Source organism: Bombyx mori, chromosome 19 (assembly GCF_030269925.1).
Source record: "Bombyx mori chromosome 19, ASM3026992v2".
NCBI classification, from domain to species: Eukaryota; Metazoa; Arthropoda; class Insecta; order Lepidoptera; family Bombycidae; genus Bombyx; species Bombyx mori.
This window is the reverse complement of record NC_085125.1, coordinates 11,668,499-11,690,673: the sequence shown is the minus strand read 5'-3', so window position 1 is coordinate 11,690,673 and position 22,175 is coordinate 11,668,499. Positions and strand designations below refer to the sequence as shown.

The following is a 22,175-nucleotide window of genomic DNA, read 5'->3' as shown; positions in this document are numbered from 1 at the left end:
TTATTTTTGGATTCCCGGACGGGGTTTTTTGAGTATCACTGAAATTATAACACTAAAAATTATGTATAATGCTTTCAGAACACTTCACACCTCTTAATCGCCCTTAGTAAATATAAACTGTTTTTAAATGTCATATTTTTTGTTGATTTTTTTATTTAACGGACGCAAAAGAACTTTAAAACCTAATTCAGCTCGCCATCTGTGATACGCGTTCACAAATTCCGGTCAAACTAAGCGGTTCATTTTTTAAAAAGATTCACGAAACGAATCACAGATGGCGCTATTCCGAATGTCATTAAGATTGTTAATGTCATTACGAATTACCTACATCTTTATTGCAATGTTTTTGCATTCAATCACCTCCAATGTTAATAGTGAACACTATTTTTGATAAAAACGTACGCGAAGACGTCTCTTAACAAGAAGCGGTGCTTTTGCAATGTCTTATGACACACGTCTGCCAACACATAGATTACTCATTTTATCAGTTTAGCGAAGCCTTTTATCGCGAAGTGTCGTTCCTACATTGCTTTTAACAAAAATTAACATTAAAAGGATACGTTTTTATGAACTATGCCACAGTTTTACAATGGCTGTTGATAGATTAATATGGAAAATTATTGTGGATTTCGTTGTGCTCGCGTGCGGTAAGTGATCTATGCCATAATACGCTAACTTAAATTAGGTCCACTGCCGTAATAATTTGTTTGTATACCTGTCCTTCTTTATTACTACGCGACGGATAAAGATAGCTAAGTCTAAGTAATACGAAAGTAAAATGCATTAGAACGAAAGGTCAGAGCAATATGATTAATTCTCGGTAAAGGTAGAACAGATATTTGTTTTAAAGCTTTCAATATCAAGACTTTGTAAATTATAATATTATTAATCGACGAGTTCAAAGCAGCCCTACCAAGTGCATTTGAACATTTTTATATTTCTGACAGGTGCAAAGGGTATTTATTCAAGGGACCAGCACGCACCAGACCCTTCAACTAACGGTTTTTTTAACCAAATACTTTACATACGAACGAATAAATTAATAATATGATTTGTAGAAATATAAAAACCGCTCTCCAGCTATAAAAGAACTGTAGGTACACGGGAGCCAAATGTTCCGCTAAAAATAGCGGTTTTTTTGTACTTCCCACTGCAATCTGGCAAATGCATTCCAGTACCTAATCTATACGTTCATGTTATTAAAAATGATACAACTCATATTAGGTTTTATGACATTTTGCTTTGAGTAAGTACATACATATATATCTTTCCTTTTTTTTATTCAATTCTTCTTTAAAAAAATTCTTTTAAATTCTAAAAAAAATTTATTCCGCGTACGTGTCCGTTCGAAATGATACTGAATCATGGGTATAAACAAACAAAATATCAATTATCATGTCAGTAAACTTAGATAAGTCGGTTATTGCATTCAGTTGCAATAACTGTGCAATGGCTTTCGAAGAAAATCGAAACAGTCCTGTCGTGAGAAATGATAGTAAATTACACAGCCGACCAACAAAAAAAGAAAATTTGAAGTCTGTGCTGCAATAAGGAAGTTCCAAGCTTAATTTCATGGTAGACGGAACGCATCGCGCTGTATAGTGACGTATAAGTTTACGTCAGTAAAACGCTGGGGTTAGGGTGTAAGCTCGCTCGGACGATACCTACATAAAATTTTACGCATACCTAACATTACATTTCTAAATTTCAACGCCAATTTAATATGGATGCGCAATAGCTCTTTTTTGTGCATTAGCAACGACCAATTCTTTTGGTTAGGTTAAAAAACAAGAAATCTATTTTTTTTTTAGTTATTTTTTTATTGCTTAGATGGGTGGACGAGCTCAAAGTCCACCTGGCGTTAAGTGGTTACTGGAGCCCATAGACATTCACAGCGTAAATGCGTCACCCACCTTGAGTTCTAAGGTCTCAAGTATAGATACAACGGCTGCCCCACCCTTCAAACCGAAACGCATTATTGCTTCACGGCAGAGATAGGCAGGGTGGTGGTACCTACCTACCCGCGTGGTCCTACCGCCCACCAGTAATTACGCAAATTATTATTTTGCGGGTTTGATTTTTTATTACACGATGTTATTCCTTCTCCGTGGAAGTCAATCGTGAATATTTGTTGATATTTGTAGATCAGTTAATGTTTTGATATTGTTAGAAAATGATCCAAAACTCATTATGTATTTAAGAAAGTCCTCAATGTACCTAGTGTTTTGTTGACGTAGTAAAATCGCGAATAACTTGAAATCTTTAACAAAAAAAAATACGTCCTATGACAAACGTAAATAATAGGGTACATTCTTCAATTATCTACTATAACTTTGTTTTAAATTACGCACCTACAGGTAGTTTTAACTTGTTTTATCTAGTCGATTGTCGATATAGGAATTTAATTTCGTTTTTAATAATTATAAAATTTTACGTAATCCAAATATATATTGATGATTTCACACGTAGCGTTGTTGGTTACAAAAGAAACTTACTTAACATCAATCGACCTTGTTACAATTGCGATAGTTTATTATTATTATTTGAAATCGATTTTAGCCATTCAATATTAAATAACCTATATAAAATAATGCTAATCGCTCATTTGCATGTTCGAAGGTCGCTATATAATATAAAACACATTAAAATAAATATTAAGTTTGAAGGCGGAGCAAAAAACATTTTTTCGCGGTTAGACTCATGTTTTTTAATTTAGATACGGATGCGGTAAAGATAATAACGTAACATATAGCCAACATATTTATGAAATATAAGGTTGATATTCACTAGGTAATGTGAGTCATAGAAGAATTGGACTACTTGATTCTATCCGTCTACTGAATAAGGAAAGGCAAGATTACGCAAACACAAAAACAATTCAATGCCAGAACCTTTCATTTTTATCTGATCAGAAACAGATTCATTTTGTATTATTTCTTTATTGTTTTATAATATAGAGTTAGTGGATATAAATTTCAAAAAAGTTTCTATCAATCCGAATAGCTGACTTTTAATTTAGTCGTATAATATCATCCTTTCAAAAAAGTGAAGACATTATTTTATTGCAGTGATGTCAATGAACTCGTTGGAAATATGACGTAAAGCTAGACAAAAACTCATATACGTATGCAAATATTGGTTTGTTTAGTTGATTGTAGATAAAAGAATCTTTGTATATAATGGCTGTTATATTTTTATACTCTTATATACCTACGAGTGAGAACTAACGCTAACTTTATTGATTTCACAATTCGTAGTGAGAGTTTGATATCTGGCACTATGAAGCTATTTCCCTGCATGTACCATGTACATATTTAATATATAACAAGCCAGATAGATAAATGACTATTTGGCGAGAATGGGATAAATTAAGTTATTCCAGAAGTCCACCGAAATCTCAGGTAGATAAATACATTGCTTAGGGATCCATCAGATCGATTAATCCAGATCCTTAGCACTTAGCATTAGCTAGGATCAAATCAAATCAAATCAAAAAAAAATTATTCAACATAAATGAAAGTACATACTTGTTGAACGTCAAAAGAACTACCGCCAATTCACAAGAACTAGCCTCCGTCCTGAGAAGAATTGGCAAGAAACTCAGCGGGCATGTTTTTTTTTTTTTTTTTTTTAGTAAGAAATTATTATTTATTAATTTTTTTAATATTACATTATTTTTTTTAATATGACTTTTTTACAATGAGTATTATAACGTAACAATTACTACGATATTGAAATGCCCGGAGCGAGCAACTCATTCCCACTTTGTGCAATCTTCTAGCAGGCTTAAGGGCACTGATACCCATACTCGTCGAACGTGCAATCTAACTTATGCGTCAGCCCACTGACCCTAACACTAGGAGCAGGCTTAAGGGCACTGATACCCATACACGTCGAACGTGCAATTTAACTCATGCGTCAGCCCACTGAGTTTCCCGCCGGATCCGGATTCCGAACCGGTAGTAGATTTATTCGTGAATCAGCTACCCTTGAGTTTTTAGGTCTGCTCACAAAGGCGCTCGGGCAGCTGTTAGCAAATCCCATCCCTCCTAGCTGTGGCTTTGCTCGCCCAGCTGTCCTGGTGAAACTGGAAAGGCTTCCAAGACCAGTATGTAATCCTTAATTAAAAAAAAAAAACAATAAACATATGTCATTGAGCTAACGGCACGTTAACATTATATTAATTGTAAAAATACGATTATATGCGATAATAATTTACAAGACAAATATGCGAAGACTCGTTGGTTCGACTCTATTGTCAGGAAAATTGAAAAAAAACAACCTGCTATAATTGAATTGCTAAGAGTACTTACTTTCCAATAAGGAAAGATCAACGTACTTTAAATTGTTATTTAAATAACGAAAATGTCAACAATGACGGCTGATAAATGATTCGTGAATCGTTCGTGATTATAAATGATATATTTTACATTCCGAAACGTTTTTCCGTAGTTATTTCATTCGATTATAATGAGTAATGAAATTAATATTTTATCTGTGCTTTAAATTGATTGTTTATCAGTTATAGTCCTGTGTATGTTTTCCAATTAAAATGGAATTACACATTTTAAGTCGTCAGTTTTCCTTGAAATTCAAGTTGGAAAGTTCATGAACTTTTCGTGTGTTGGGTAAAGCGTTTAATATTACTAAGCGCGTGTGGTCAGATGTTCACAGCGCACTGTTTTTCTCGCCGGATCTTCACACTGGGTCGTAATTTGGATCCAGCGGTAGATTCTGCGAGGTACTGTTCTTGCTAGGGCTAGTATTAGCGTTTCGGCGCGCACTGCGGTACCGTAAGTCTCGTGTAGTCGGTGTGGTGAAGCTCGATAGGGGTTTAGTCGGTAGTCGGTGCTGCGGGGCAAGTGCTTCGCGCGCCTTTTTCAAGACGTAGTCTTCTGTGAGAAATTGGGGGAGGTCAAGGACTTTGGCCCTTCTCTTCTTCCCTTCTTCCTCTCAGGAGGCGCCGCAGTCCGACATAACCCGTGCCGTTACCCCCCTCGACCGGGTATCCGTAAATGGATTCCCCAGCGTTGTTAGCGAATTTTCTCAGGTTGAGCCCGTTAGCTTACCTACCCGACAGGGCTTAGCTGGAATTGGACGTTCGATCACGAGATATGACTCGTACCGTTTCAATATCCCCAACCATCTGATTCTATATCTATCTACAGGTAGCATTTGATAACCACGGAAGTGAAATAAGGAAACGCTTAATCGACATTATAAGATTTGTTTTAAATAAATTAAAAATAACGGAAATATCAGCATTCTCATTTAGATAAAGACGGAAGTCCGATAAGGTTGCCACTGAATGATTTTAAGGTAAACAATGTTTAGTCCAGGGTCACGCGAACGTGATTAGTACTAATAAAACTGTTCAAAGATCCAATGAAAGTAATTCTGACAGCGCTTAGTAATGTAGCCTTTAAACAGAGATTTTTTAGATATTGTGGCGGGTAGCCATCATACAACGCAAGATATTTGACAGATGCCTGAATCTCGCTTACGACATTTTCAGGATAAGCCTGCATATCTACAAGTTCCGAACAACAACATTCGGACCGTCGGTCTACCGAGCAAATATCACCCGCTCGGTGGAAGATCTTCCCTTTGTCGTTTAAGCCTCCCAATCTGGTGACCCCGACGTGATCTGAACACGCAACCTTCTGATAAGCAAAGATTTTTTATATATAACTAGTTTTGCGAGCAGTGGTGAGTACCATCACCCTCTTATCTCCACTGCAGAGCAATACGGTTAGTTTTATTAGAATATTGAGACTTCAACATCATGTCTCAAGGCAGGCGATGACTTTGCAGGGTGTGTGGACTCGTTATTTTTTTGCCTATCTATGTTAGTATCCTTAGGTTATCCTATGGGGCTATCCTAGCTTCACTAGACGTGTAGGCGAGCTAACACTAGCCCTAGCAAGAGCAGTGTTTCGCAGATTCTGCCACCGGATCGGAACCACACTGGGAAGATCCGGCTAGAAACTCAGTGGGCTGTGTCTGTGGATTCATTATCACGATGAAACCTTGGTCTCATTCGAGGGATTCGACGAAAGCGATGACCGGTGCTTGGAATACCTAAAAACCCCGATAGTTGATCATAAGAATCAGAAGGATCCGAAGTGACATTTTTTGGGCAATGGTCACTGTTTGCCGTTTAGTACACAAGATCGAGAACGTAGTTACCGGCGGCCAAGATAAAGAAATTATCTGATTTTAATAAACACTGATGCGTTCTGGGAATGCAACCGGAATGACAAAAAATAAACATGTTTCGTCCCGCTTGCGTTCTTGGTAAAATTCAAAAGTGCGAGCGAGACAGCATTTCAATTATCAAGATACCACAATTTACGAAACTAGCAACGAATTATTAATATATTTTACGGAATATGTACGCAACCATTTGCGGTGGGCAGCGGCTTGGCTCTGCCCCTGGCATTGCTGAAGTCCATGGGCGACGGTATGCTCGTCGGCCTACAAGGACAAAAAAAGAATCCGTTACTGTTTTTAATCTAGCGTTTTTAATTGTTTATTTCATTGTATCCGACCTTTCGAATTGATTTCCCTAATCGCAGAATACGGAATTGTTATTCGTCTCAATTTGTACGTTAAGCTAATTGTCAAAAATTACATTAATATATTTTACTTGACACTTACGTGAACGCGGTGCGGGAGGGGAGGAGGGTCGACTGACTCACCAATCGCGCGCTCGGAACGGTGCTACGTCTTTCCCCGCGTCCCGCTTAACAACCAAAGAGATCTAAAAAACGACTTCTGCGCATCTAACGACTCTTGCCAAGTTACGTGCCGGGGACTATACTGTACACAATTGAGACTTCGACCTGTTTGCTTAGTGCGAGTTTTTTAACGTTCTCGATAGCGTAAAAGTTAACACAATTTTGTGTGGAGTTGGAACGTCTGCCTACGTTTGCCGCTAGGGGCGCTGTTCCGACTGCATACAAATTTGAATTAACTTCTACGCGATCGAGACGTTCAAAACTCACACTATGCACACTGGTCTCAAAAATTGCCTCCATCAGTGTGCTTAGTGCGAGTTTTTAACGTTCTCGATAGCGTAAAAGTTAGCCCAATTTTTAAGCAGTTGGAACAGCGCCCCTAGCGGCAAACGTACGCAAACGATCCCATTCCATACAAATATGAGCTAACTTTTACGCTATCGAAAACGTTAAAAACTCGCACTAAGCACACAGGCTATAATCGTATTTCAAATTGTACAGGAATCAAAAAGTAGTCAGAACAACATAGGTACTCCTTGGTAAGAAAAAAAAAATACTGGCGGGCTTAACTCAGATACATACAAAACTCGCACTAAGCATACTGTAATAACAGTGCCTTGAAGCCTGATGTTTGACTTCGGTTTTCAAGTTTACGTCAAAAGGATATCAGGTCTAAGATAAGCACCAAGCATCGTCTCGGTGGCAATTAGAAGGCTTTTTTTTAAATTTATTATTGCAATGGCCTTGCGCACCACACGTGGAGTTGACTTGTTTCCTTTATAGAGAATTTGGTTTTTGTCGTATCTTGTTGGCACCTCGTTTAGGGAATATGGATGAACTGCTAATATGTAATACGGTTGTATTCCGTTTAACGAATAGGCATTTGATTAAATAATCTGAAAATTGAAGGGCCGGCCAAAGGCGAAATAAATTTTAATAATTTTAACATTGCAATCCTGCGTTCAAATTAATAAAATGAATAAGGATATCAACAATTTTTCGTATCGAAAATTATCAAAAGCCCCGGGAAATCCTATGAATTCGTTATCACAGTGATTTCAATTACATTGATTTCTCATATCGCCTTGATCTAGTTTTCAAAAGATAAAACATTCTTCAGATCAAGACTGTTCATTCGAGAAGCAATAGCTTCTTTAAATAATAAAAGTATTTTTATTTAGTTCTATCTCACTCAATTAGCGAGTTCAATAGAACATTTGATTATCTACTGTAAAAAATGTTACTTTACCTGCAAGTAAACAAAAATTCTCGTATATCTCTATATACCATTTACTGGAGGTAGGACCTCTTGTGAGCCCGCACGAGTAGATACCACCACCCAGCCTATTTCTGCCGTGAAGCAATAATGCGTTTTGGTTTGAAGGGTGGGGCAGCCGTTGTAACTATACTGAGACCTTAGAATTTATATCACAAGGTGGGTGGCGCATTTACGTTATAGATGTCTATGGGCTCCAGTAACCACCATCGGACATCCACCGAAGCAATAAAAAACATATTTTTTTTTTATTAAAGTATTATTGGTTATTATAGTTTCTAATCGCTCTGCCAAGAGTGCAATCAAGTGAGAAGAGTGAGAAGAATCGTATCTAGCTTAATCTGAGTAAATATTATGAAGTATAATTTTGAAGTCGTCGCGGCGTCGTGGCCTAAAGGATAAGACGTTCGGTGCATTCGTATCTAGCGATGCAACGGTATTCGAATCCCGCTGGCGGGTACCAATTTTTCCAATGAAATACGTACTTAACTAATGTTCACGATTGACTTCCACGCTGAAGGAATAACATCGTGTAATAAAAATCAAACCCGCAAAACTGAGACCTTAGAATTTATATCACAATAGTGGGTGGTGCATTTACGTTGTAGATGTCTATGGGCTCCAGTAACCACTTAACACCAGGTGGGCTGTGAGCTCGTCCACCCATCTAAGCAATAAAAAAAAATGGAGTGTACGATAATCTTTTATCTTCAGTTTCATTCCCCCTGCTTGCTCTGCTGCTGTGGGCGGAGCCCTATCACCGCGGCTACTTTGAAGATGACCTTTCTCTGCGACTGCCCTTTAAACAGCAGTCCATATCGGAAGGGCTCTTGGCTGGCGTCGGCTTCGCTTTCATTATTTTCACGGTAAGACCATACACCAGACGATTATATTAATAGTAATTAAATAATAATAATTTTCAATAAACCATGGAAAACATCATAGCTAATCTGGGACCCGTCAGACCTTAGATCTTTATGGTGGGTTGCGCATTTACTTCGTAGACTTCTGTGGGCTCCAGTAACCACTTAACACCAGGTAGGCTGTGAGATCGTCCACCCATCTAAGCAATAAAAAAATAAATAAAAAAAACCTAATGTGAAGTGGTTATCGGAGCCCATAGACATCTACAAAGTAAACGCCGCCACCCACCTTGAAACATGAGTTCTAAGGTCTCCGTTTTTACAGTACAACAGCTGCCCCACCCTCCAAACCGAAACGCATTACTGCTTCACGGCAGAAATGCGCAGGGTATATATATCTTTAATAAATTCTCATGTAAACACACACGATGTCAACAAATAATAAGTTAACAATGACTAATGCGGTCTATATCATTAAAACACGTAAAAATTTAGGAGCATTGACAATTTTCGTACATATGAAATACGTCGAATAAAATGCCTAAATACTAAGGTGAAACATTATCTTTCACAGAAATTGAGATCAAAACCTAACCCGTACTGTTTAACAGTGTCAATGCCAGCCGAAATTCAATATTTACAGGTTCTAATCACTGAGATAGTGCGTGACAGGCAAGGTAAGGGCATCGGCGGAAAGTTTCTGTCGGGGTCGCTGATACCGGGCTGGCTGTGGGAGACGTACTCGACCGTGGGAATCTTCACGTTTGGGGCCGCCTGTCAACAGCTCACAGCCAACCTCGCGAAGTACGTGATCGGGAGACTGCGCCCACATTTCTTCGATGTGAGTAAATTTAGTCACAGTAGAGTGAGTAGAGATTCGATCGTCAAGGTTTTTCGCCTATCACTACATAGTATAAAACAAAGTCGCTTTCTCTGTCCTTATATCCCTATGTATGCTTAAATCTTTAAAACTACGCAACGGATTTTGATGCGGTTTTTTTTTAATAAATAGTGATTGAAGAGGAAGGTTTATATGTATAACATCATTAAATAGTGGAGAAATCAAGAATAAATTAGTTTCCGAAGCGAAGCGAGGGCGGGTCGCTAGTCTATATCTATCTTCTATCTATATATATAAAAATGAATTGCTGTTCGTTAGTCTCGCTAAAACTCCAGAACGGCTGGACCGATTTGGCTAATTTTCGTCTTGAATTATTTGTGGAAGTCCAGAGAAGGTTTAAAAGTTAGATAAATATGAAAATGCGCGGAATTAAATAAAAACAACAATTTTGTTTTTCCTTTGATTTGTCCCCCGTCGGACGGATTCCTGTTGTTTGTTTTAAGTTTATTTTGTACAAAAGCTTAGGTCTTTTATTTATCGATTGAGGCACTACGAAGTCTGCCGGGTCAGCTAGTCTAAAATACTTAGAAACACTTTCAAGTTACAACAGGCAAATACAATCGTGGATGTTGTCGAATAAAAATAAAAATGATTCGACAACATTTCATTTATTATTGAAGTACGTGAAGAGAGTGATAAAAGTACATCAAATTCTTCAAGTACTGATCAATCTGATTGCCACAGTAATTAATAAGATTTTACGTTCATTTTGTTCAATAAGTATCAGTTCATTAGATTTAAATTCATACGTGATCAATTGTTTTTTTTTTAATTGTGTAATGTTATATTGTGAATATATTGAAAAAATATATTGTGAATATATTTTTGTGTTGTTTTGTCGTAATTGTAAGGAACGTTGTTATACAAATTCAGTACTATATTCGTATTATGTCTTGTTTTGTTGTGCACACATACTTATGTTGCAAGCCAGATTTTGTTTCTTTTTATTTGTGTTTTTTTATGTATCTTTAGCTTATGATGTGTATTGTGAACCTAATAAAATAAAATAAAAATAAAATGAATAAAACATAGTACCCTCAGAACTATTTTATAATTTACACTCGCACGGATACTTAAGATGTGTTAGTATCGATAGCGCAATATCGATTAATTACAACACTAGCTCATTATATCAATATTCCTTAACTTTCCTTGGAGCTCGCGTGCGGACTGTAAATCGTGTTTTATTCGTGTTTTAAGAGCTGTAAACGTGTTGACTGACTCGGTAGTGCAATAGTTAGCGGCCTTGTTGCGCCGAGGGTCGTGGGTTCGAGTCCCACGTCGGACAAACATTCGTGCGACGAACAAATCTGTTTGCTCTTCGTCTGAGTGTTTATTATCTATGTATGTATATATTTAAACGTATATAAGTATGTATGTCAGTGCCTGGTACCCATAACACAGGGAATCCTACTTTGTGGCCGGATGACCGGCGCTTTTTTTTTATTTATTTTTTATTGCTTAGATGGGTGGACGATTTCACAGCCGCCCATAGACATCTATAACAAAAATGCGCCACCCACCTTGAGATATAAGTTCTAAGATCTCAGTATAGTTACAACGGCTGCCCCACCCTTCAAACTGAAACGCATTACTGCTTCACGGCAGAAATAAGCAGGGTGATGGTACCTACCCGTGCGGACTCACAAGAGGTCCTATCGCCATTAATTACGCAAATTATAATTTTGCGGGTTTGATTTTATTACACGATGCTATCCCTTCACCGTGAAAGTCAATCGTGAACATTTGTTGAGTACGTATTTTATTAGAAAAATTGGTACCCGCCTGCGGGATTCGAACACCGTTGCATCGCTACACACAAATGCACCTGACGTCTTATCCTTGAGGCCACGACGACTTCCACACGACTTCGGGCGTGATTTGTTCCCGGTTATTTTGTTATATTGTATAGAACTTGTTCAAATCGCTTCCAGGTCTGCAGGCCGATCCCGGACGCCGGATCCTCGCAGAACGCCCTCGGCTACATCCAGGAGTACCGATGTAGCGGTGGCGATGAGGCTCTCTTGAAGGACATGCGCCTCTCGTTTCCGAGTGCACACGCAAGCTTCTCTATGTACTGTGCCATATTCTTTATCGTAAGTATACTTCGTTGACATTAAAAAAAACACAAAGCCAAATATAAATAAGTATTTAGATTCTTAAAAAAAAAAGGTTGTCTGTAATGTCGGTTTGTTAATGATAAATTTACGTGATAACATCAGTAGCAGAACTATTCGAACCGCTAGCTTTGACGTCACGCGAGAAGAGAGATAAATGTGTCACAAGCCAACGCTTGGGCCGATCGTGCCTCTCTATCGCTTGTTCCGCGCTCTCGCTTACACGCTCAGGCTTAGGCGGAACGTGACACTTTTTCGTACGTGCTGCCGATGGTCATCGATTTCTAAGGCGTTACCATGTCAAAAAATAAGTGTTCCTCTAGGGATACCCAAGATAACTTAAATTAATCTAAACCATTAAATATTGAAATTGTTTAACTTGAAGAAAGCTTAGGTTATTACTTAAACTTTATGTTTGATTTTTACTACACGATGTCATTCCTTTACCGTGTAAGTCAATCGTGAACATAATAATATTAAGTACGTATTACATAAAAAAAAAATGGTACCCGCCTTCGAGATTCGAACACTGGAGCTTCGCTACATACTGCACCGGACGTCTTATCCTTTAGGCCACGGCGACATAAGATTTATGAAGGTATTATTCATCATTCTTTCAGTTCTACATCCAAGTGAAAGGCAAGTGGCGGGGCTCGAAGCTCCTCCGTCACGGAGTCCAGTATGCCGTTGTGATAGCGGCCTGGTACGTGGGGCTCTCGAGGGTGGTGGAACATATGCACCACTGGAGCGACGTGGCGGCTGGTTTCGCCATAGGCGCCACATACGCTATGCTTATTGTAAGTATATTTCAAACTATGTATTATAATTTATTTATATTTAGATTAATCAGTAATATTAACATGTTTTTATTAACTTAATATCCTAACCAGTATCAACAGGACGAAAAACAAAAAAGAAATTAATTATTAATTTTGTTTCCTATTTATACCAAATTGATCTTTTTTTTATTGCTTAGATGGGTGGACGAGCTCACAGCCCACCTGGTGTTAAGTGGTTACTGGAGCCCATAGACATCTACAACGTAAATGCGCCACCTTCAGATATAAGTTCTAAGATCGCAGTCAAGTTACAACGTCTGCCCCACTCTTCAAACAGAAACGCATTACTGCTTCACGGCAGAAATAAGTAGGGTGGTGGTACCTACCCGCGCGGACTCACAAGAGGTCCTATCACGTACTTTTTTAATTTTGAAAACTATTTAATTTATTATTAATTAATAATAAAATGTAATAACATTCGTTGCGGAACAATAAAAAAACCTTTGAAGCTAATAAAAGCGTATTCATAAAAAAAAGAACTTCCTATTCAATCACTATACTCCGGTTCCAGTTCATCTTCGTTCTGAAGCCGAAGAAGTACGGCGCACCAGAGACGTGGCAGCAGCCGGTGCCCAGGAATACGCTTCCCAGGCCGGTACTGGCGCGGTGACCGACCCCTTCCATTGCACAAAATCATTAATAAAGGAAAGTATTCCGAATTTCTTCTGTGTAATATTACAAATGTAGATTATAACTAGTTTTTTTTTTTTTTTTTAATATTAAAAGCACAAGCCAAACATTCCAGATTTTCAAGTTTAACAAACCATATTATTGCTTTTAGTTTAGTATAACTAGAAATCACGCCCTTACGGATCCATCAGATCCAATAACCATTGCATTAGACGTCTTCAGGTCTAAAACTAGGAGCGGGCTTAGGTACCCCGGTAACCGTACTCGTCGAACTCGACAAAGAGTTCGCCGTGAAACCTAACCTATGCATCAGCCCGCTGAGTTTCTCGCTGGATCTTCTCAGCGGGTCGCGATTTCGGTCCGGTAGTAGATTTATTCGGGAAGCAATTGCTCTTGAGTTGTTAGGTCTCCTTCGGAGGCGCTCGGGCAGCTGTTAGCAAATTCCGCCCCTCCTGGCTGAGCCTTTGCTCGCCCACCTGCCCTGGTGAAACTGGAAAGGCCTCCGGGCCACAAGTAAACTTTCAATCATAAAAAAAAACTAGAAATATCTATGCGTATTGAAAACTAATTTTACGGTTTTAATCTCGTGTTTTCTCTTCTTATTCGACCTTTGCATATTGAGCCAAATATAATACTTACCGTTTTCAATAAAATTTAGAAAAAAATTGACATTAACTTTTCTTCGTTCTCAGAAAAAAAAAACTAACAGCTGTTTTAGTTCATAAACGCGGGATTAAACCGTAAAAGTTCTTTAAATTATATTTACGACTCACGACTCGCGAAAACCGAAGTTAAATAATGAATTCTATACGATGATTACAAGACAAGATTTCTTTGTCACGACCGAATTTAAAAAAAAAAATACACGAATATTTAAGTACGTTTTTTAAAGTATATTTTAAGTTGTTGTTTTTTTTTAAGTACGTACCTATATGACTTGCTATTATTAAATCATCATTATCCTGTCTAATGTTGAGTTTTGTACAAAATTTTAATTTGAAACAAATAAAGCTTTATATATATAAAAAATTAAATACAGAAACTATTAGCCGACATTAATGAAAAATTATCGATGAAGCAAATTATAACCCGACCAAATTTAAAAGCGAGTAATCGATGTACATATTCTATTCTCAAAAGGTTATTATTTCATTTAAGATCCTTTTTTTTCTATGAATAGCTCTTATTTGACAGTTGATAACTTCTTTCTTTTCATCTCTTCAATATGTTTTTATTTGTTGAAAAAAATGTTGTAAAAAAGCCGCTATGAAAAAATTACGCACGTATTTAAAGAAAAATTCAGGGTGTCTTAAGATGAATGCAAAATGATCAATGCAAATAGCCCGTATGTACATATTATGTCGTTTTTTTTACTTAGTTACAGAAATGAATAGTCAAAAGATCTGTTTGCTTCGGATTTTTTGACATTTAAAACTATTTGAAGAATGCATAGAATGAATAGAATGCATATTTTGAGTCATTGACCGTTTTGAATGAGATATTTTGTAGCAAACACTTCCGAAGTAGGTAGGTACATATCATAAAATTAGTTGTAGGTACTTATTAACGTCATAGTACATAATATATAGACCGTGTCTAAGTACTTTAGAAATTTTAAGAACAAATAAATTTTAGTTTTTTTGTATATGTATAATGAATTTAAAAAAAAAATTAAAATGAAAATCTAGTTATTACAAAAGGTATGGTAACAAATGCTTTTGTGCATGCTTTTGAAATAGGTTTAAAAAGCGAACGGAATAGATATTTTTCCTGATATAACTTTCAGTTGTAACAATGAATATTGTTTGCATTGCGATGACGTTACATATGTCGCGGGATGGTGTTATACAAAACTTAACCAACATAATAAACTACTACTGGCTTTTATTAATAACTAGCTGACCCGGCAGACTTCGTAGTGCCTCAATCGATAAAGAAAAGATCTAAGCTTTTGTATAAAATAAACTTAAAACAAACAAAAGGAATCCGTCCGACGGGGGACACATCAAAGGAAAAACAAAATTGTAATTTTTATTTAATTTCGAGCATTTTCATATTTATCTACCTTTTAAACCTTATCTGAACTTCCACAAATAATTCAAGACCAAAATTAGCCAAATCGGTCCAGCCGTTCTCGAGATTTAGCGAGACTAACGAACAGCAATTCATTTTTATATTATATAGATTAGAAGTACATCGATTAAGTAATGAACGTGGGTAAGGTAATAATAATATCGAGGGGTGAAAGGCTATTTGTTTTAAGCGACATTTCGCTTAATACGCTTCATTTATATTTGTAATTAAAGGCGCGTTTTATTTGGTATTTGCATCAACAGTTCGATATTTTTAATTGAACTTCAATTAAATTTACTCCATTGAAATAGCTGAAGAAGTTTTTTTTTGCTTATGATATTTTTTCCAAATTTTAAACTTTAAATGACTTCTCCTGTTAAGTTGGAAAATGTCACTTAAACTAAATAATATTTTACAAACATCGAACTTAGAGAAAAAAAAACATAGAATTACCGTTCACACGTCTACAGAGTATCTGATCCAACGGAATGTCGATAAAAAATAAATTGTCGTATTTATAAGAGTACATATATTTAAATTTTGTAAATTTTAATTTTTAAGCAGCATTTTTGTTCTAATAAAGAGTTTTATATAAAATACGTTTGTTTTATTAATGGCCATCGTCCATAGTGGAGAGCCACATTGAAAAGAAAAAGAAATGGTTTGATATAATCTATGAGTTTGTTCCCAATTTACTTGCATAGGCATGTCGGTTTTCGAGTTTCTCTTTAATTATTTTAAAGTTAATATAAATTGAGATTATATAGATTAATGGAGAAAGTAGTGGTTCGTCGTCTAATGAAAAAAAACTACACAGAAAAGTATTATTTTTCTTTCTAACTAAATAATAATTAAGCCATTTACAGGTTCACCACGACGAAGGAATTACGTCATTTAAAAATAATATTCAAGACTTACAAAAATTATAAGCTTCGTAATTAACGAAGTCGTCGTGGCCTAAAGGATAAGACGTCCGGTGCATTCGTATGTAGCGATGCACCGGTGTTCGAATCCCGCAGGCGGGTACCAATTTTTCTAATGAAATTCGTACTCAACAAATGTTCACGATTCACTTCCACGGTGAAGGAATAACATCGTGTAATAAAAAAACCAAACCCGCAAAATTCTAATTTGCGTAATCACTGGTGCTAGGACCTCTTGGGAGTGTCCGCACGGGTAGGTATCACCACCCCGCCTATTTCCGCCGTGAAGCAGCAATGCGTTTCGGTTCGAAGGGAAAAAATAATGGGGGCGTCATGTTGAGATTTCCACTGCAAAACAGTAATGCATTCTGAATGTAAATTTTTGTTACTGAGCGCCTGGATTGAACTTTGCATTCTTTTGTATGTGTGATTTAGTCTTTAATGCCTCTTAGAAATAGATTTATTTTCAGTATCTGCGGATTCGTCTTACCCAGAGTCTACTAGATATTCCGGCGCCTTAGTAAGAATATCGCAGAGAGAATTCGACATAATTGCTTCAGTGCGTCGCAGAGGGCACCGGTGACCTACAAAGCAGTCAAAGTGTTAATGTTAAGATTAAAATTTCTGTAAGAATAAGTAAACAGTGGGTAATGCATCGGTACTAAAGTTCTCAGTGTATTTGGCGATAGCGACGAAGGAGAGATCTTCCACCGAGCGGATCAAATTGCTCGGTGGTCTGACGGTCCGAAGGTTAAGTAATTTATGTTTGGAACTTTCAAATATCCAAAATTATCTTGAAAATGTCATTCGATAGATTCAGGCATCAGTCAGTTTCTAGTGACCAGAATACATCAAATCATAATCAATAATCCTATATAGATTTTACATTTTAATTAATAGAGGACCCTTTTGAATTCTCGGAAATAAATAAATGAAGTTTTTTTTTTTTTATTTGAGTATTTTTATTAGGCACACTTATACAAATACTTACACAAAAATACTCAATAAAGAACAACAAGTAAAAAATAAGGCATGTAATATAAGCGCATGACTTTTTTTTTTGTTTATTTATTGCTTAGAGGGGAGGACGAGCTCACAGCCCACCTGGTCTTAAGTGGTTACTGGAGCCCATAGACATTTACTACGTAAATGCGCCACCCACCTTGAGATACGCGTTCTAAGGTCTCAGTATAGTTACGACGTGGTTACAACTGCCCCACCCTTCAAGCCGTTTCAGCTTTACTGCTTCACGGCAGAAATCAAGATCAAGACAAATGTGCTAAGTACACAATGCTCCTTCCAATTAAAGGATAAAATAATATCACTGGTACAAAACTGGTGGTAGGACCTCTTGTGAGTGTGCACGGGTAGGTACCACCGCCCCGCCTATTTCTGCCGTGAAGCAGTAATGCGTTTCGGTTTGAAGGGTGGGGCAGCCGTTGTGACTATACTGAGACCTTAGAACTATAGCTCAAGGTGTGTGGCGCATTTACGTTGTAGATGTCTATGGGCTCCAGTAACCACTTAACATCAGGTGGGCTGTGAGCTCGTCTACACAGCTAAGCAATAAAAAAAAAAAAAAAAAATCATAACGAAAACTAATCTAACTTATAATGTTATGAAAGTAATTGATAAAACAAATTAATCTCGTCATCGTAACCATTCTGGAACAGATCTATGTATATTTTTTATGTTTACAATATTTTAATGATAAAACTAATTTTAACTAACACGATTTAATTCTGTTATATTTAATGAAAAACAAGGAAGCACAAGCAGCGTGTTATAGATAACGCATATGTTTTGTTGTGGTGACCATGATAACTGAAAATTTGAATATTATATTTTGTCTTCCAAAAAAATCAAAAAAGCACATGTGTACATTAGTTGTGTCAATTTTCGTGCATTAATACTTTCATTAATAGGCGACCATGGATTCGGCTTCCACAACAAATAAGACTTCAAGTTCATTGTCATTTTTACGATGACCAGGTTTACCCGTTTTAGGACCACCGCGAATAGGTGTTCGAACTAGACCAGATTGAGGTTAGTACACCATATCGGTTTTCCCTCGCAAATCTATGGATAAACAACGTTAGGCCATGCGTTATGCTACTGAAATCTCGATGTTAATTGCATAATACATGTATAACACAAGGCTTGCAGCGATTTGTGGCTGCAGCAAAAAACTACTTAAGCTGCCATCCTTATTTTGATTGAACTGTTAATTTGTAAGAAGATTGCAAACGATAAATAGTGGCCGTCTCCCTAAGCTCGTCACTTCGGATCATCCCGATCCACTATCGGTGCTTTTAGGCATTCAAAGCAGTCACCATTCTCGTCAAACCCGACGAATGCAACAAAAAGTTCATCGTGCAACTTAACCCACAAGCACGGCCCGCTGTGTTTCTCGCCAGATCTTCTCGAGGGCTCGCGATTCCGATCCGGTAGTAGATTCAGTGAAGCATTGTAGGTCTGTTAAATCTCCTAAGCTAACCCCGTGTGCTTGCCTAGACGTTAGGTTAAGCTAGCATTTCAAACTCCTTCGTTTATTGTGGTAGGATCCTAATGATATCCTTGGGCCCGCGGTCTGCTCCCAACATCTGCAGATCGTCAAGTCCCACATACCTCGTAGGAAGTTCGGCCTCGGCCCGAAAAATAAAGAAAAAAAAGGCTTGTCGAACTTGAGTTTACTAGCATTAGTTAGTCAAATAAAATAGGAGACTGAAACAAATATGTCGTAAGCGAGATTCAGGCATCTGTCAAATATCTTGTGTTCTGTGATGGCTACCGGCACAGGACGATGATACCCGTGCGACGCTAGAGCTACGAAAATTTATCACTCTTTCTGATTCGATTTTTTTATACAATATGAATAGTTTATCGTGAAATTTGTTCGAAAAAACGTATTACGCTCGTAATAACTTGGACGAGTTGATTCTAACCATAAGATAGTCGCAAGAATTATAAATCGGATAGGTCTAGTAAACAGTAAGAAAAATCTTTAAAATTCTCGTTTCTCTCAAACATGGTCACCCTAACCTTCTTACGTATAATCCACGCATGTCGCCTCACCCTTGATCTGGGGACATATCTGAGTTGCTGACATCACAGCGACTTTGAACTATGGTACACACTGATATACATATGCGTAATGAAACCGTGCCCCCAGCCCACACACGTTAGGAACGTACTTATCAGAACGTACGTAACAGAAAATTAAAAAAAATATATATACTAGCTAAAATGCAGAAATGTTTTGTCATTTTTTTTAAAAAAATTGTTTTTTTTTATTGCTTAGATGGTTGGACGAGCTCACAGCCCACCGGGCGTTAAGTGGTTACCGGAGCCCATAGACATTTTTAACATAAATGCGCCACCCACCTTGAGATATAAGTTCTAAGGTCTCAGTATAGTTACAACGGCTGCCCCACCCTTCAAACCGAAACGTATTACTGCTTCACGGCAGTAATAGGCAGGGTGGTGGTACCTACCCGTGGGGACTCACAAGAGGTTCTACCACCAGTAATTACGCAAATTATAATTTTGCGGGTTTGATTTTTATTACACGATGTTATTCCTTCACCGTGGAAGTCAATCGTGAACACTGATTAAGTACGTATTTCATTAGAAAAATTGGTACCCGCCTGCGGGAACACCGGTGCATCACTAGATACGAATGCACCGGACGTCTTATCCTTTAGGCCACGACGACTTAGCACATAAGAATCTTAATAAATGTTGGCCAGTCTTAGCAAAGTATTACTATCTATTTATATCTCACCAAAGAAACATGGTAAAAATTTAATTTTTAAGTAAAAAATAAAACAATAGAGTAATAAATATAAAAAATATGTCCATTGACATTGACATGACATGTTGTTATGATATATTTTATGTTTTTATTTTAAGATTGCATAAGTTTGTCGGTACATTGAAGCGCAAATCACCAGTTTTATTATTATTTTATAACTGTGTGTCTTTCACTTTGTTATAATTTAAATTGATTGTCCGCTTAAGGCAGGACAGACAGCTTTAGAGGAAGAGATAGACCTAAGAAGAAATGGATGGATTGCGTGAAAGACGATATGTGTAAGAGGGGAGTGAGCGAAGAAATGGTATATGATAGAGGAAAATGCAAGGAGAAAACGAGTTGCGCCGACCCCAGGTGACTGGGAAAAGGGCAGGAGAATGATAATATCCGCTTAAGACATAAAAACTGCGTGATCGAAGTGTATTTTATATATCGGTGAGTGTCGTATGAAAAATTACACGTAAAATTACATTAACTAGAGGTCCCGCAGTAGTCGAAATTCGACTATAATTAATTGGAATTGTAAGTTTGTATAATATTATAATTGTATTTTATACTTCTATAATCACAAATTTCGCCAAGACTACACTATAAAAAATATTAACAAAGACAAACAATATTTACCATGACATGGGGTAAATTGGGATCCTGGGGTAAATTGGGACAAACCTGCGGAAGATTCTCAAAGTACCTGTAGCACGGAATCTACCTAATTTTGTTTATGTTAATATTTATCAATGTATAGAAGAAAAACCAAGTTAACTATGGAAGTACTAAATATGAGTTAAGTTGGTCCCAAAAATTCGTCAAATTAAATTGAAAATAGTGGTTGAAAAGTGCGTTTTAAAACAGCTTAAAGAACTTTTAAAAAAAGTAATATTATCGTTGTTTTTTCAATAAGATCACAGTTTATATAAGTTTTTAATACACCTGGAAATACCACAACAAACGGTAAGTTGCAATATTCTTATTTTAAATACAATATTTCGACAAAATAAAAAATGTATATTTTTTCCTTTCTTTTTGGGGAAAATTGGGACGTATGTAGGGTAATTGGGAACGAGACTAGAAAAATTAGGGACGAGAAAACACAAAATTGGAACGCCAAAAGACAAAATAGGGATGGCTTGTTAGGGTTGTCACTGATATCTTATAATAGATTTTTTAGCCTATACTATCACTTAATTGCGTGATGTAAAGAAGGTTAATGTGTTTATCAGTTAGTTTATGTAAGTATTATAGGTAAAAGAAAAGTATATATATAATTACTTTTTTTTCGCGACATTTACCTTGTAATATCTGCCCGGTCGTATGTTCTTTATAGCAATAAAAAAAAATTAAAAGTTAAAAGAACTCAAACGAATCAAAACTTTTGTTATTTCAGAATCTATTCACGCGTCGAATCATGATTTTGTTAACATTCAAAACGCACACACAAATAAAAACAGGCCTCAGATTTTAAATGTAACGTTAATTAAAAATCCGAGATATCCAATTATGAGTGAGTGAATTAATTGAGTTTAGTTATTTAGCTTAGAAAGAATTTCTTTTATTTTTGTTATTATTGGCAGTAATCAGATAAAGTTGTTTTTTTATCTTATTCACCTGATATCTTACTCTTGCTCAAAGATTATTTTGAAAATGTTGATTAAATAAAATTGTATTATTGCATTTCCAGTCCTTTTGTTTTCTATTTTTTATTCTATTTTATCATTTTGTTTCAGAGTTGTGATTTTTAAGGAAATTAAATAATAATTTTCTAAAATATAACATGCACATACTTTTTTTTGATCATTGTATTGTTGATTATCATTCACGTCACATCGCTTCGGAATAGAAACCAGCTTAATTTACACTATGTTGTGTATTGTGCTTAAATTATGGATTGTATTCATCATTTCGGTCCATATAAATAATTATATGGCACCTACCTATATATCGCAGTACTGCGAGTTGACAACCCTTACAAATATCCCAATTTAACCCTTAACCGTGTCAA

General features: G+C 36.7%; 2 protein-coding genes and 1 long non-coding RNA gene across 4 annotated transcripts in view; 2 read left to right on the top strand and 1 right to left on the bottom strand.

Annotated features, from left to right (window-relative positions):
- Positions 1-22,175, bottom strand: part of LOC101739626 (dnaJ homolog subfamily C member 13) — a 468,160-nt gene that overhangs the window by 163,787 nt on the left and 282,198 nt on the right. The gene's annotated exons all lie outside the window — the stretch shown is intronic.
- On the top strand, positions 329-13,430 carry LOC101745213 (putative phosphatidate phosphatase). The gene is made up of 6 exons (XM_004922417.5): positions 329-647; positions 8,731-8,882; positions 9,523-9,720; positions 11,715-11,876; positions 12,518-12,694; positions 13,248-13,430. Exons 1-6 carry the CDS (start codon positions 590-592, stop codon positions 13,344-13,346), a joined length of 846 nt encoding a protein of 281 aa, XP_004922474.1. The 5' UTR covers positions 329-589; the 3' UTR covers positions 13,347-13,430.
- On the top strand, positions 20,803-21,847 carry LOC134200617 (uncharacterized). The gene is made up of 2 exons (XR_009975609.1): positions 20,803-21,127; positions 21,561-21,847. It is a non-coding gene; the product is annotated as an uncharacterized LOC134200617 (long non-coding RNA).

Coding starts and splice junctions, on each gene's coding strand:
- LOC101745213 (XM_004922417.5), top strand. CDS start 590: ATGGCTGTTGATAGATTAATATGGAAAATTATTGTGGATTTCGTTGTG. Junction 8,883..9,522: donor TCGCTTTCATTATTTTCACG/GTAAGACCATAC, acceptor CAATATTTACAG/GTTCTAATCACTGAGATAGT. Junction 11,877..12,517: donor ACTGTGCCATATTCTTTATC/GTAAGTATACTT, acceptor TCATTCTTTCAG/TTCTACATCCAAGTGAAAGG.